Source organism: Nansenia antarctica, assembly GCF_963989245.1.
Source record: "Nansenia antarctica genome assembly, chromosome: 6".
NCBI lineage: Eukaryota > Metazoa > Chordata > Actinopteri > Argentiniformes > Microstomatidae > Nansenia > Nansenia antarctica.
In genome coordinates, this window is record NC_137676.1 from 45,827,956 (window position 1) to 45,843,237 (window position 15,282).

Genomic DNA, 15,282 nt, shown 5'->3' on the forward strand with positions numbered 1-15,282 from the left:
GGCCGCACCTACGGAACACGAGCTGCGTTCACATTCACGCAGGCTGTAGAAGTACTGAAACATTCAGCAACGTTTAACGTCTTAGACAAGCCTATAATGTCTATATTTTAACAATGTTTTGACATTTTGTTCAATTTTTCATGGAATATTAGTCAAATAAATCTGCATTTCTTCCCTAAACATTGAGTTGATCAGACTTCTGGCAACACAACAGTGTCGAGCACAGGTAGGCAGCAGATTTCTGCAATGTTGACTATCTATCTAGGTGGAACTCAAGTCAAGTTGGTCACACTGCACTGGACACATTCAACAGTAATGTGATTATTCAACACTCAATGTGGTTGCTACATGTCTAGCAACGTAGAGTCTCAGACGTCTGGTCTCTAATGACATCAAATACAACAAAGCTACACTACCAGGGTCGGTAGCTAGCTAGCTTGCTCCCAACCTCTAATTGGCTTGAATATAATAATGTATTAGGATTTGTTTGTGATCGACATGTACTCTAAAGTTAACTATAAATGTGTTGTTTACAAATTAGAAACATGGCTTCTCGTGGCAAATCAGAAACTGGGAAACTGAAACAAAACATGGAGGAGCAATTAGACAGGTTGATGCAACAGCTCCAAGATCTGGAAGAATGCAGGTACTGTATCCCTATCCTAGACCTAGTTGTATGGATGTTACTCTGAGTGATTCATGCTGCATGCACATCTCTCTTGTACTCCCATAGCTGTTGTTACTCCATGACCCATTACTCCATGACCAGGACTCTCTATCTATTCCAGAGAAGAGCTAGATGAGGAAGAGTATGAGGAGACCAAGAAGGAAACCCTGGAGCAGTTGAGTGAATTCAACGAGTCTTTGACGAAAATCATGTCAGGTGACATGACACTTGTAGATGAGCTCGGAGGGATGCAACTTGTAAGGAGTTTGGATAACATTGTCATCATCAGACTGACAAATCATAAAATGTAATGACTACAAACCCACAATTGTCAATAATGTCATAATGCATGCAATGGTAACTCTATCTTTAGGCAATCCAGGCTGCCATTAGCCAAGCTTTCAAGACCCCTGAGGTGATCCGACTCTTTGCCAAGAAGCAACCCGGGCAGTTGAGAACCAGATTAGCAGAGGTTAGTTGTTGTTAATACAAGAAAATCGAGATATACTGTATGTTATGTGATCTGAGGTCAAACGTAAAGCATCACACATTTCAGCTTCACATTGTATGTGGAGGAGTGCACTGATGGTTTCCCAAATTGTGTGAAATTCTGTGCAGATGGACCGTGACGTCATGGTGGGGAAACTTTCGCGGGACATGTACACTCAGCAGAAAGTTGAGATTCTCACTGCCTTGAGAAAACTGGGAGAGAATGTAAGAGGTCCATTGGTTTAGAATGGGATGTGATGGAGTCTTCATGCATATACTGTAGGTCGAAAGATTGACGAGTGATGAAGAGTGATGAACTGAAATATGTTTGTCACATCACATAGTCATAAAACTATAGTCAGAATGAAATAAATAGAAATAAAATGTGTAATGGTTACAAAAAAGCAATTCTACTGTTATGATATGAAATGTTAATCTGAACTGTAATCAACAGCTGTTATGACGGTGTCATATGACTCGTGTGGATTATTGCCATTCACCTGTTTTCTTTTCACTTGGTTTCCCCTTATAGCTTACAACAGAAGATGATATTTTTCTGGCTGAAAATGCTACTGCTACTCTCAGCCAATTTGAAAAAGTCACTGCTGACCTGGGTGAGTTTAAACTGGTATTGCACATTTATCCATGTGTATTATTTTTGCCATATTTGCACTCTTTTATTCAAAGATTATTCATTACAGAGTTTGAACCTCAATTGGTACTCTTCTAACCAGCATCTCACTCCTTTTCTTAGGGTCAGAAGACAAAATCATGGCTTTAGCCAGTTCTGGTGTGGAGAAAAACAAGGCATAAGGATTAAAGATGCAGTCAAACATCAACATAACGTCCACAATTGTGTTTTAAATCAGTGTTTCAGCTCCTAATAACGTGGAAGAAAAAAGTGCCATCCTATCATTGATCATGTGACCAATCATGCACTCTTAGCTGTCAGCACCTAGCACTTGCATTTAAAGAGTAATGTCATATTTGATATGCTGAACATTTTAACTTTTTTTATTTTCTCAGATAATTGTAAAAGGTTGTCTGTATTGGGTACTAGAATATTATTTGATATGTATGCGAGGAACAGTTCTGACCAAGGTATAGTTCCAGTTCATGGAGCATCTGATGACGACTTTCTCAGACATAATGTTTTATGGTGATTCTCATATGACTGCATTACTATTGATGTCATCCTTTGGATTGAATTGTGCTTTCTGAATGATTTATACAAGTGTCTGTATAAAACTGTGATATTCTTGGCTTGAATATTGTAGGTTGTTGTTGTCTGGCTGACAAATCTACAGTTAAAGTGGTTTATAGTGTAAATGTTAAACTTTGTATATGTCTTCTGTTGTGCTTGACTTTGATGTCTAACTACAAATGAGTCATCTCTAAATGCAATTGTATTTTTCCTTTTTAAGTTGACAGAGCCCTTTGTATGATTTTGTACTCCTAATATAAAATGTATGTTCTCCTCATGTTACTATGTTGTTTACATACCACCATAGTTTCTCTTTTCGCACCAGGGGGCATTATTGGCCTAAAATCACATTTCACAGCAAACCAGTCTTCTTCTTCTCCATAACTGATATGTAAAAGATGAAACACAATTGTTAAGTGAAAGTGTGATAAAGGAATAGAAAACAATAGACACATTATATTTGTACCCCACCTCATCAACCTTTATTTTGTTCATGAGCAAGCATCAACTTCACTACAATTCACCTTTCAATTAGTAGAAAAGTGAGACCAGCCCAACAAGCACAAAGGAAGCATTCAACAGTTCTAAAAACATTTGTCACCTTCCATTTTGAGAAAAGATAAAATAAACCAAAAATGATTTGAGTGGTGTGGACTTGTGTAACAGATAATCTGAGAATCAGTAGTATATTTGTCCCCCCAATCTCACATGTAGTACAGTTTACACAAAATATTTTGTAGTAGTGATTCATGCAAAGTAAATACTCCTTGAATGTTGAAGCTCAAATAAATAGAACTTGTTGGGCAGTGACATTCAATTCAATGCAGTAGAGAATGTCCAAGGGGCTGATGGGAATACATCCCAGATCGTCAGGTGAGAGAATGCCCAAATGCTACAGAGCAATGCTAATGGTTGCAAACTCTGGCCAATAGAAATGTTGTGCACTCTGAAGTAACCATTTTAATTCAATAAAAAAAGAGATGAGATGTTTAAATAAAACACTGAGTAAACAATGGGCTGTGATATAATAATGACATTGAGAAATTGGGAGGGAAAAGGATTATAGCGGTACTCTGATTCTTGTGAATTTCATGCTGCCCTCAACAACTTTGTCAGCAAACCAGGCAATAATACACTGTTCAAAATTACCTTCCACTATACACAAATAGGTAAATGTATACCCACATATGCTGCCTAGGGCACTTCAATAATGTACATCTTTTTAGAAGTGGATTTCGTCAATATGATTTAGTACAATATCTATAGAAGATACAATATGGACCTACTTTCTCTACACATCAACATGGACACATGACACCTATGTAAAACGTTCACTTTTAATAAAACTAGCAGTGGACTATTATTACAACAAAATGAAATCACTTTCCCAGCTCTGTAAGAAATCTAGCATTAAATAGTTACAAAATAAGAAAAGTTGCCACAACTAAAAGAGCGTGGATGAGTGTTTTGTTAGTTGTGTTAATTAATGCGCTGTGATTGGCAAAAGGCACTCCCAACTTGGCCAGCTCAAACCTGACCCCCTCAGTGGGCCCCTAGTCATCATGAAGGAGAGACTGTTCACCACATTTTGACAGTTGACCAAAAATAATAAATAAATTGGACTTAACAGAAATTCCATTGAGCGAATCCAGACATATGGTTTGCTCAAACCCTAAAAAATGACCTGGAACATTTTATGAAACTTGCAAAGCATATAGTAGATGGAATATTTCTGTTATTTAAGCCATTTGGATTTGGCCTCTCAAACAGATCAACATGCAAAGTATAAGACCTCTTCTGTCAACCATATAAACCGTATTCCAACATTGTAATGGCTCACTTTAACTTTTTACTTATTACTTTGACTAAAATGCCCCCAGTCATGACACTTGACATACTTATGCAAGTTTGCAGAATGTACATATTCCATTTTGATCCCGAAAACAGTGGGAGAATGTATGTCAACTTGTTTGAGGGGTAAAAAAAAATCATTTACCGTCATTTCTAATTTATTTGTTAAAAGATATAGAGATTAACAAGCAGATTTTTCAGAGGAGATAGAGGTTAACATCTGACACATCTTTCCAATTAATTGTATAAGTTTTATACTAATACCAGAAGGAAAACAAGTTTACCAAATGTAAACAAATCTTAGAACAACTCTACAGTACAGTTCCATGTACAATAAAATCTAGTGGTCTACTGCAAAAAAATATTTCATTTTAAGATTCAAACAAGAACAAAGATTATTCATTTTTAAAGAGTTTTCATATCACAACAATGTATCAGTCATCCCTGAAATAGTCAATCACCAACAATGAATACCACAAGTTGTAATAACTTATTTTAAGGTTTTTCAGGCTCCTAAAATAGATACAACAATTGCAGGGAGTGTAAGACTACACATATTTGATATAAGAAAATCCTTTAAAAAATGCATCTAATATATTATCATTTCAGATTAAATAGCCGCGCCACGAAAAAAAACATCCTTTAGAAAATATTTTTTTTTGCATTGAAGCAGACTGAAATGGTCTTGCATTTCATTTCTCTATCAAAGAAACAACAGCAGTCGTACTATTCAACTGAACCCCCTTAAAGCTAAACTATCCACACAAACTGTAGTTTGAGATGTTAATAATCATTTTTCCCCACCTTCTTGACGACACCATGGCAGGACTGGAATATGGAAGGGGTTACTGAAGCTGCAGATGGAATATCTCTAGTTGTCCTATGCGTTTTATTAGTATGAACATTTAAGGATGCATCTATATTGCTAGCTGGCCTGTTTTGAGTACCTTCCTTAACAAACCTGCGTTTGTCCGACTATTCTCTGAATGTGATTATCTTGACATAAAAAAAAATCACCTTCTATACAATAGGAGACAATATTGGAAATGAGATGCATTGACGCCTTGAGTACAGCATTGCCGCATGTGCAAGCCAAGCAAAGTGTAGCGTGTGGGGCTAAAAGCATCGACCAGTCCTGCCCCTGTGAAGCAAATAAACAACCTCCTCCTTGCAACAGAAAAGACAAAATGAGCAACACTTTGCCATAGAAACCTCTTCTTACAGTCCTGGGTTTCTCTTCTTGAAGAAGCAGACATTTTTGTACAAGCATGACAGAAGAGCTTTGCCAAATTTGCAACATGCTATAGCCTTTGTGACACAAATATTCTACGTACTGCGTCTTTTTAGATTATTGGACCCCTTTGTTTAGGCCTTCACTAACACATTGACTAATTACATGGTTTCTGCATATTTACAAAATATTAAAATGCAATTTATTCCTCTACACATATTACTTTTCAAATATTCTCATGCACTAAAAGGAGAGAAAAAAAAAAAAAGAAACTACACAGTGTACTTGTTTGAAGCATCAACTACAACTCCAGCACATAAAGAAAACCCAAGTCAAAGCTTCTCTTGTTTACAGGCAAACAAATCCAAAACCGATGTGCAAGGGATATACATTAAAAAAAAAACATTCTCCATCTAAAAGACCTACATCTGAAATAAAATAAAAAATGCAAGGTTGGTTCCTCACATATCTCAAAACAAATGCAAACGTAGGCAAAGTTTTCCCGGGAATGAAACATAATAAATAAAAAACAAACACTGTAGAAATCAGCGATCCGGTGATTACTATACTACACTGAGTACCACCACTAAGATGACAACAGGAAAACCTCAACCATATATAGCTTTAAGGGATTATTACATTTTTTTAACATCATGGCTCCTTGAAAAGGAGGAGGGTGTGCCCCACTGGTTACTGGGACAGTGAAAATGAGGACCGTGTGGATAAGTGTGAGTAGTACCTGTGGGTGCGTGTATATGTATCAGAGCGTGTGAGTAAGTGAGAGTGTGTGTGTGTGTGTGTGTGTGTGTGTGTGTGTGTTTGAGTTAGTAGGTGAGTGTGGAGTCGTCCCACTCCAGTTGCTGCTGTCTGCTGGCGCCCTGCTGGTCCTCTGGCTCTGCCCCCTCCTCGTCCTCGCTGCTCTCCGACTCTGCGCTTGTGATGTCATCTTCCTCCTCTCCATCCTCACTCTCCTCCTCCTCCTCTTCCTCCTCCTCACTGCTGTGCTGGTCCTCATAAGTCTATCAGAGAGAGAGAGAGATAGGGGGATGGAGAGTCAGTTGTTCACTCAACTTTCTAAAAATACAATTAAACACCTTGATTGGAGTTGATTCAGCAATATTGCTTTCTACATAGCTATACACGCCGTGCTGTTATCTAATAATTATGTTTATTTAGGCCAAAGGGTCAGTAGCATGTAAGGTATTATGTGATTATCACTGCTTGCAATAATAATAATAATAATAATAATAATAATATCAACCATGTGCAACCATTTGGTCAATATGGGTTTACCCGTTGCTTATGGAATCTATAGTTAGATAACCACTTATATAATATCTAATATATTTGCCTCTCTGCCGTTACACTGTCAATACCACTCTTTCACAAATAACATTCTATAATAAAACAAAACCTTTTTATTGGGATCCAAGGGTTTGTATGACTGACAGTAAATAATGCCTTACCTCCATGGGGTTGACGGTGATGGTGAGGGCAGAGTCATCCCAGTCCATCTCGTTCTCCTTGCCGTTCTCTGTGTCCCCCATTGTGCGTTGGTGGGCCGCCCGGATGCGGAACACACCCAGGATGATCATGAACACGAGGAAGCTGACACACACCACAATGACAATGGTGGCAGCACTGGGGACCACTGAGGGGGGCAGACAGAAACACAGGCTCTTTACTGAAGAGGCCTTTATTTATTCTTTCTTTTTCTTTTTTAGATCCCCTATGTGGATTATATATATTTGGTTGACATGAAACTGCTTGTGGAAGTGAATTAAAGCCCTTTCCGGTGTGAGTTAAGAAATGCCCCATTGCTCAAGCATAATGGAGGCAATATGGACCTGGTGCATTCACACATGCTTGTGTTCGGTAAGTTATACCATTTTGCAAAGCTATTGTATACAGTACTGTAGCCTGTACTTAAAGGACCCCAGGGTGGTACTAAACTTCCTGAACTTGGCATTGGTCTCTCAATCTACAATATGCCTAGCCAATAAAGATATGCATTTATTTTCTTTAAATAGATGTTTATGTCCTCTACACACCCGCTCAACTTTGTCTCCCACTAATATGTACAGTATAAGGTCCTGTTCTGTAGATGGCTTAGTAAGCTTGTGAGTACAGAGATTACAGACGCTGAAAAAAAGGTTGTGTTGAGTCCTGGCCATCCAGATGTCGGGATGGCACTAAGTGTAATCCTCAAACTTGCACAGTTAAAAATTAATGCAAGCAACAGCTACATCATATGCGCCCTACTTTTGTTAACTGACTTTAATCCAGCACAAAAAAAGCTTGCTATCAAAGAAGCAGATTTTTTCAGGACAAAAAATTAAGAAGATTTAGTTGTTTGATCATGGGTCAGGATTATCTTTAATGAGAGATTAGTAAAATAATCTACCAAAAGTATTGTAGGGGAAAAACGTTCACTAAAATAAAAAGCATTTGTGATGTGTTGTTTGTGTCAGTGTCATTCAGTATTGTTTGTTTGTCAATACCAACAAAAAAAAGATGTTTGCAAAAATGTTTGAATAAATCAAATTAATGGATGAGTTTCTTCTGTGAAACAGTTGGTCTGCTCTGTGTTCCTAATCTATGTACCTACACTATAGCAGTTTTGATAGAATAGAGGGTAATGTACCGGAGGTCTGGTGAGCATTAACCAGGTTGTGACCTGACAGATCCACAGAGGCATGGTGCACTGGGTTGATGAAATTGGGCTGCACCATCGCGTTGTTAGCATGGTCCATGGGGTTGGCGGTGTGTATCACGTTCACCTGTGAGCACGCGCACATAGAGAGAGATAAATGGGTAGGTGAGGGGGTCAGTGAATGTCCAGCAACAAACATGTTCCAATTCTCAGTACTGTTTGAATACTTTTTTTGTCCTTACATTTCCACAGTATTCCCCATATGTTGTGGCCAGGGGTTCTTTTGCATTCAGAACATTACACTCGTACAATAGGTAAGAAAATGCCCAGTCATACCTCGACCTTGAATTCATTGCTGATGTAGCGGCCATTGAGTTCAGAGCAGACCAGCTTGAACTTTCTGTCAAAGAGAGCCTCTGTGTGCCAGTTCTTGTAGCGAATCAAGTGCAGGACCTGCTCATAGTTGGCCATAGTGTTGACACCTGGGACGGGGAGAGGACGTTTGTCAAACACTGATTGAGAGGAAACATGCCATTATAGGCAGGTCACGTTTCATGGTAAGGACAAGCAGCCAGGAAACTGCGGAAGAGCTGGGACACCTTTAGAGCCCCAATTTGCATGTGCTAAAATGTGTAAAATTGGGGCAACTTCGTCCATACCATAATACCATCAATTTTCGAATAGACCCAATGAGAAATAACCCAGTGATGTTTTTTAAAACTGTGTCTAGCATTTCCATGATATGCAATGCATTTTCAGACTGTTTGTAAAAACCAATGTTAAAATCAAGCTAGAATAAAAAAAATCATGCTGTGTGGAGTTATAAGGTATGTTTTGCTCTGCTCTGCACTATTTGCTGAGTCAAATTGGGGCCCTTAGAGAAGATATACTGCCACATAAAAGAGAAGCATCTTTTGAAGACTAGTATAAACGTCAAGGAGAAATCTATCTTCCTGGTGTGTACATGTGAGTATGTATTGTATGTGAGAATGTATCTTTGCTAGCAGTACAGTGGTATGAATATGCATGTGTATTGTGTACACATATTGTAAATATGCATGTGGGGCTGCATCTGACTCTGCATGCTACATGTACGCGGGAGGCCCTGACCTGTGATGACGAGTCCCAGGTTGGAGGAGGTCATCTCCAGGCCGCGCTGCTGGACCTGGGCCAGCTCCACCTCTAGGCTCTCGTGCTCTCCGTCCAGCTCGTCGCCCAGTGCAGTCACCTCGCACGTGTCCAGGTTGTGCATGATTTCCTCCGACACCACCGTTTCTTGAACTGAAGAAAACCAAAATACTCAAATTCAAAAGAACTGAAGTAGGCCATTAGTTATTTTCTAAGATTAAAGGAGCAGGGAGTTTTGTTGGAAGGTTTGTTGGAAATCTGCCAACTCTGGCCACCACGGCAAAATGCAGTTTGAATTTCTAAACAACATCCTCCATAATAATAACATCCCTACCCCACCCCGCCACCAGAGACAAAAAGGCGAAAATTGGTGAAAACACCTAAAACACAGCTGGCAGTAACAACATGTTTATTGTGCAAATTGAGTTTTGGGTAGGAAACGCTTTTCTGGACAAAAGCAGCGCTCATGAACGCCATATTTCTTTCAATGGACCTCATTCCCTGATCACTACAGATTAAACACAGTCATTACAACCATTAGAAAGCTTTTAGAAAGCTTGAATGTTACATACCCTAATGGACCTTTAACAGTGTTTGTGACATTTTCTGGACTGGTGTTTACATGGTAATTATTGGCTGAAAATGTCATTCATTATGGCGAATGTTTTAACAGAACAGAACTCTTGATGTCATGTTAGTAGTTTAGTAATAAGATAGAAATAGGAAGGACAGCGATGTAGAGACTGACCTCTAAGCTCTTTGTGCCATATAGCCTGTTCACAAGAGAACTTTGTCTCTCTCATCTAATCTCAACATCCCTCTACCTCCTTTCTTCCTCTCTCCCCTTCCGTATCACTCTCATTCCAACTCCCTCCGGTTTCTCTATTTTCCTCATCTCTCACTCTCTCCATCTCTCTAACCCTAACCCTGTGTCTCTATTTTTCCATCCACTTCTCTTTCTCTCTCCCTCTCCGCCCTAACAGATGGCGTGGCTGGTCAAATGACCCTCCTGTAAAGCCTGTAGTAAACAACTCCTCCCTCCCTCCCTCTCCAATCCCTTCCTCAGCCTCACCGTGGTGGCCTAATTCTTGTGGCTGTATCTAGTAGTTATCTAGCTCAGGGGTCTATTCCATAGAAACACAATTCAACTGAGACGTTGGATGCACCTGATGAGGTATCCAAGCATAAATACGTCTTTTCTGGTGGTCTCTACTGTTGTATTGCCTGTATATTGTCCAGTGGTACCTCCCATAGGGAGGTGTGTATGGTTGAGTACCTGTGGGGTCGTCCTCAGCTCCCTCTGTGCCTTCGGGCTCAACATCGGCCTCCACCTCACGGGTGATGGTGCTGACAATGCGCAGTTCGGGGAACAGCGTCACGCCCTCTGGGCTCTCAAACTCGGTGGCACCGCGGGCAAAGTGGTCAATGCCACTCAGGCTGATCTTGGGCTCCTCGGGCTGCAGCACCATCACATATCCCTCCGCGTCTGGCACCGAGATGCATGCCTCTTCGTTGAAGCATCTGTGTAGGGCCAGCCAGTGATTTTAAGGCTCAATTCCATTTAAGTAGTTTACAATCTCTGATACAGACTGGCTAAAGTGTCTAGTCCACTCAAATGGCCATTTTCAGGGAAAAGATGGCATGTCTTATGTGTATGTAAATAGGGCATGGGTTTATTTGATTGGATATACTGTTGCAACTAGGTGGCACTCAACATGTGGGTAAGGTAATTAACAAGTAAGTAAGCAGTAAGGTTTATTATTATTAGGGAGTTATTTCCTGCAACATTTGCAGGAAAGGTGCTATATAAATATTATTATTATTATTATTATTATTATTATTATTATTATTATTAAAGAGTCTGTGCCAGTTCAGTAGAAAGCAAAGCAACACAAAGTAAAAACTATCTTAATCTTTACTGTACATTTCTGTTCAACCTTTAAAAATCATTCCCTTTGGAAAATAATCTGGTACAAACTCAATTTCAAAACTCAAAACTCAAACCTCTATTTTACCTTTCCGATCCACTTTGTATGTCTAAAAAACCTAAATAACTCAATGTGAGCTAGCCTATTGTGAGTCAAACTCAATGTGAGTTTGAACCAAAAGCCTTTTAAATATTGTGGTGATTTATCTTTTCAATATGGTCATCATCTTCCACTGAGAGCAAATGTTTATCAGATAGCACGTCTTCCTAGCTTCTTGGTGCTTACTTGACAGTGGTGGAGATGCGCAGGTGTCGGATGCCAGGGGTGGGAAACTGTCGTGAGTTGAGGTAGGAGATATGTTGCATGACCTTGTCAAAAGCTTCAATGTCGTCTCCTTCCATGGTCAGAGAGGACTGGTTTGGATTGAACTCCACCTGAGGGGGAAGAGATAAGGTCAGAATGAGCCCAACTTTTTATGAAGAGCTTTCATGATCTTTGAGCCTTCTTGACTTCATACTGCATACTCTCTTTTGGACTTATCTATTCTACACTCAATTTTAATGGCCGAAACACAAAATATCTGTCACAATACTTTACTTTATTTTATATGATGCTTTGGAGTTGAGGGACTTATGAATAAATCAATGTAGATTCAAATGACTGGTCATGCCAATGGCCCAGAATAACCAAGAGCATGACGTGTTTGAGCTCTCACCTTGACGGCAGAGGCCACCTCCTCAGGCAGCTGCACATCCAGCCCCTCCTTGCAGGTGTACAGGCAGTCAATCACCTTCTTGTTTTCCAGCTTCCCCGAACGGATCATGAGACCAGCAAGATTTCCCCGGAAAAACTGGGACATGCGAGTGTTGCCGCCTGGATCCAACAGAAAGGGAGAAAAACACCCACACACACACACACACACACACACACACACACACAGACACACACACACAGTCAGCCAGGCGAACTGTATGCACTGACCTTAACTGGGCAGGCAATTCAAGCATGGTATCTCAATGCGCAGAGCTTGTGCGTGACTGGTGTTCATGCAAGTTAGTACATGTGCCCTTACAAGGCCTAGAGAGGCCTGGGAGAGAATGATGGATGATCTGATACAGGCCTCCAGGCACATGCTACATCCGCCTTTATGAACAGAAAAAAACATGAAAGGGCATGGGGGGATAACTCAAGGATGGAGCATGCTGCAGTGAATCTAACCCTAATGTTTATCATTCTAGAATCTTAAAAATTATCCTAATTGTATAACCGTAGTACTGCTATCTCCATCACCATAATTTTTAAAATGTGACCAATGTGTATTGTATCAGTTATGATTATTAAAGTTTCAATATCATTTACATATTCAAATTATGCTGGGGAATTTCAAGTGGGAGTGAGAAGGTGAGAATCATGCAGGGAATTGATGAGCTGTGGCGCACAACGATGGCTCTGCGTCACTGCAAAGCAGTCTGTGGGGAATCTGGCCATGCATCTCAAGGTCACATTGTCACACAGCCAGCAGAATCTGTCTGTTGCTGTGGTGTGTCATCTGATACTCTGAGCAGTGCTCCTAACGCCAAGGTCACGCACTGAAACAGGACACAACGCCAAATACCTATTTCTGTTTCAGTCTGGTATTGGGTAATTGAGAAGAGAACACTGTCTGGTGGCTAAAATGAGAAAATACTGCATTGGTTTATGGCGTATGAAAAAGTCAAATAGAAAGACAGAAAAATGGGGAGGAGAACATTACAATAGAAAAGAAACAGGCAAGGTAGACGGCAACAGCAATCTTATCCCGACTGCCTCATGCTATGAATGTAGAGTTAGAAAAGATAGAGTCCCTGGTCAGCTAGAATGGTGAGGTCATTCTCGTGGAGACAGGATGCAATGGGGATGCAGGTAACACATGGACAAATGCACATAATTGAGTAAGGGAAAGATTTGAGCAACCTGTCTGAGGCTCAGAGACTGTCTCAGTGTCATTGTCATGTCCTGCAAAGTCTGTAGAGGCGAGACAAGAGAGTAGGGCAAGACAAGAGGTTGAGGATCAGAAGGAGAGGTTGGTTTGATGCTGCACAAGTCAAAGGTGCGTCATCCTGGATGCTGGGAAAGAGTTAATAATGTAGGTCTAGAACAACAATCACATCTTTAGACATCATACATCACTGATATCAGTACCAATAGTTATCAATACTGGTGTCAAAGTTGATGCATGCTTACATTGCTACATGTACATGGTATATACCTCAATCATATTCCATAAAGAACCTACTTTTCTTGAAGATGATCATTCTAACACCATGAGAAGTGATTGCATTGTTCTCAGAAACATCTCTGTACTGTACCTTGCCAGCAGGCTCCAATGGTTAGCTGTGTGTCAATCTTGGAGGAGTGCAGAGGGTAGTCCTCTGTGACTAGGAAGGGCTCAAAGGTGGTCCCATCCACAAACATAGACACAGCGGGGAACTCCACGTTCAGCACATAGTGATGCCACTCTTTGTCACACACCTGCGGGGAGGGGGTGAATGTCAACTGTGATAGACGCCTTGTCATGGCCATAGGAAGACGCAAGAGGGAATGGGCTTGTTCTACCTCCATTCATACCCTCACAACGTTTTCATACAATGGACCTCATAAACCGCTTTGTTGGGGCAATGACAGTTCTCCATAACAGCAAGAGTTCTCTATCCATAGTGTGTTTAAAGGGTCCAAACGTGACTGACCTGGTCCAGTTTCCAGTGGAACTCTGCTGGTTTGTAGTTCTCAGATTCAGCCGGGTCCTGGCGTAGCAGTAGAATGAGGCGACAGTTGTGCACGTAGAGGGAGTAGTGGTGTCTGTTCATCTCTGTTAAAGGACAACATCTGTGTTTAAGGACTTTGACTAGAAATCGTAGGAGGACTTAGGAGGACTATTTGTAAAGTGGACCGTATGTATGAATTTAGTGTGTCTGAGCTGGCAGTACAAATGCTACACTCATGAGCACCTAATATGCACCTAACCCTAACATGTCTAACTGATCAAAATAATAATGTGAAGGAGTGTCCAAGCTCCCAAAACTGTACATACAGTAACTGTACAACAACTAAGCACATGATGGTAGAATGCTGCCTCCATCTTGCTTAGAAATAATCATGCTGTGCGGAGGTCATAAATCAAACTCGGATCATAGCCTTGGAAGCTTCCGGTACACAGAGCCATTCTGATGTAATCCGGTTTACGTAAGCAGTGTGTGAGCAGCTGATGAAACCTCCAAGCTAGTCACATGCTGGAGATTGGGATTTATTGTGCCGATGATAAGTGGTGTGAGCGGTTGAGACCGACCGACCGCACGCACACACACGCACACGCACACGCACACGCACACACACACAATCTCTCGCTCTTCCCCTGACTGCTGTTATTACAGGTATGATTTCAGCACTGTCTAGTCTAAAATTAGAGTATATCATGATCATAATAATCTGCTAGATAATGATCAAGACAGTGCTTACTGCTTTGCCAGCTGAGTACATAATCTTTTAAGACCTGAAGGTCTACATCTCAGACTCAGTCAGCAAGCTATTTTCAGACAGAATAATAAGCTATCATTTGTTGTTGTGTTTGTTTGCATGTTGTGGGGGGTACTGTACCTGTTTTGTCAGAGTTGCAGAGGATGGTTTCCTTTTCCCTGGCCCCAGGGCCATGCCTCATCCACACAGATATGGTGAAGGGCTCCTTCAGGCTGGTGGTCACCATGCCCTCTGGCACCTTAATGGCCTGCGTGCCATTGAACTCAAATACCTGGTCACTGTCGTGCCCGTTGTCAGTGGGCAGGCCCACTGTCCAGTTGGCAGAGCTGCTGGGGGCAGGTAGCAACTCCACTGTGCCAGCACTGGCGCCTGAAAGACACAAACACACACAGCCAGGTTTAGACGCAAGGCAAGGCCAGTTTATTCGTATAGCACATTTCATACAACAGGGGCAATTCAAAGTGCTTTACATATAGCATTATTATTAATACATCAAGAGGAGAATAGTAAACAGATTAAAATAAAATGATAAAAATAGATAGACATTTAATAAGATAATGAATAAGATAATGGAAATGAATAAAAAGACACGGATGGAAGTCTTAGTGTTTAATCCAA

The 15,282-nt window shown here is 40.7% G+C and overlaps 2 protein-coding genes across 3 annotated transcripts in view; one reads left to right on the top strand and one right to left on the bottom strand.

Moving 5' to 3' along the window:
• Positions 1-37: 37 nt before the first annotated feature.
• On the top strand, positions 38-5,558 carry lzic (leucine zipper and CTNNBIP1 domain containing). The gene is made up of 7 exons (XM_080535319.1): positions 38-226; positions 542-646; positions 789-924; positions 1,041-1,139; positions 1,286-1,381; positions 1,689-1,770; positions 1,911-5,558. The coding sequence occupies exons 2-7, from the start codon at positions 546-548 to the stop codon at positions 1,967-1,969; spliced, it is 573 nt and encodes a 190-aa protein (XP_080391445.1). The 5' UTR covers positions 38-226; positions 542-545; the 3' UTR covers positions 1,970-5,558.
• A 637-nt stretch (positions 5,559-6,195) lies between these two features.
• The window catches only part of clstn1 (calsyntenin 1), a 33,727-nt gene continuing 24,640 nt past the window's right edge, over positions 6,196-15,282 (bottom strand). Inside the window, exons 8-19 of one of the 2 annotated variants that reach the window (XM_080535361.1) lie at positions 14,785-15,033; positions 13,878-13,999; positions 13,500-13,662; positions 13,105-13,155; positions 11,867-12,024; positions 11,437-11,585; positions 10,500-10,744; positions 9,206-9,376; positions 8,432-8,577; positions 8,087-8,222; positions 6,909-7,093; positions 6,196-6,461 (exon numbers count right to left, since the gene is read on the bottom strand). In XM_080535361.1, the coding sequence (XP_080391487.1) occupies positions 6,267-6,461; positions 6,909-7,093; positions 8,087-8,222; positions 8,432-8,577; positions 9,206-9,376; positions 10,500-10,744; positions 11,437-11,585; positions 11,867-12,024; positions 13,105-13,155; positions 13,500-13,662; positions 13,878-13,999; positions 14,785-15,033 (1,970 nt within the window). In that variant the 3' untranslated portion in view covers positions 6,196-6,266. The remainder of the gene's footprint in view (positions 6,462-6,908; positions 7,094-8,086; positions 8,223-8,431; positions 8,578-9,205; positions 9,377-10,499; positions 10,745-11,436; positions 11,586-11,866; positions 12,025-13,104; positions 13,156-13,499; positions 13,663-13,877; positions 14,000-14,784; positions 15,034-15,282) is intronic. The other variant, XM_080535362.1, reaches the window with a different exon arrangement.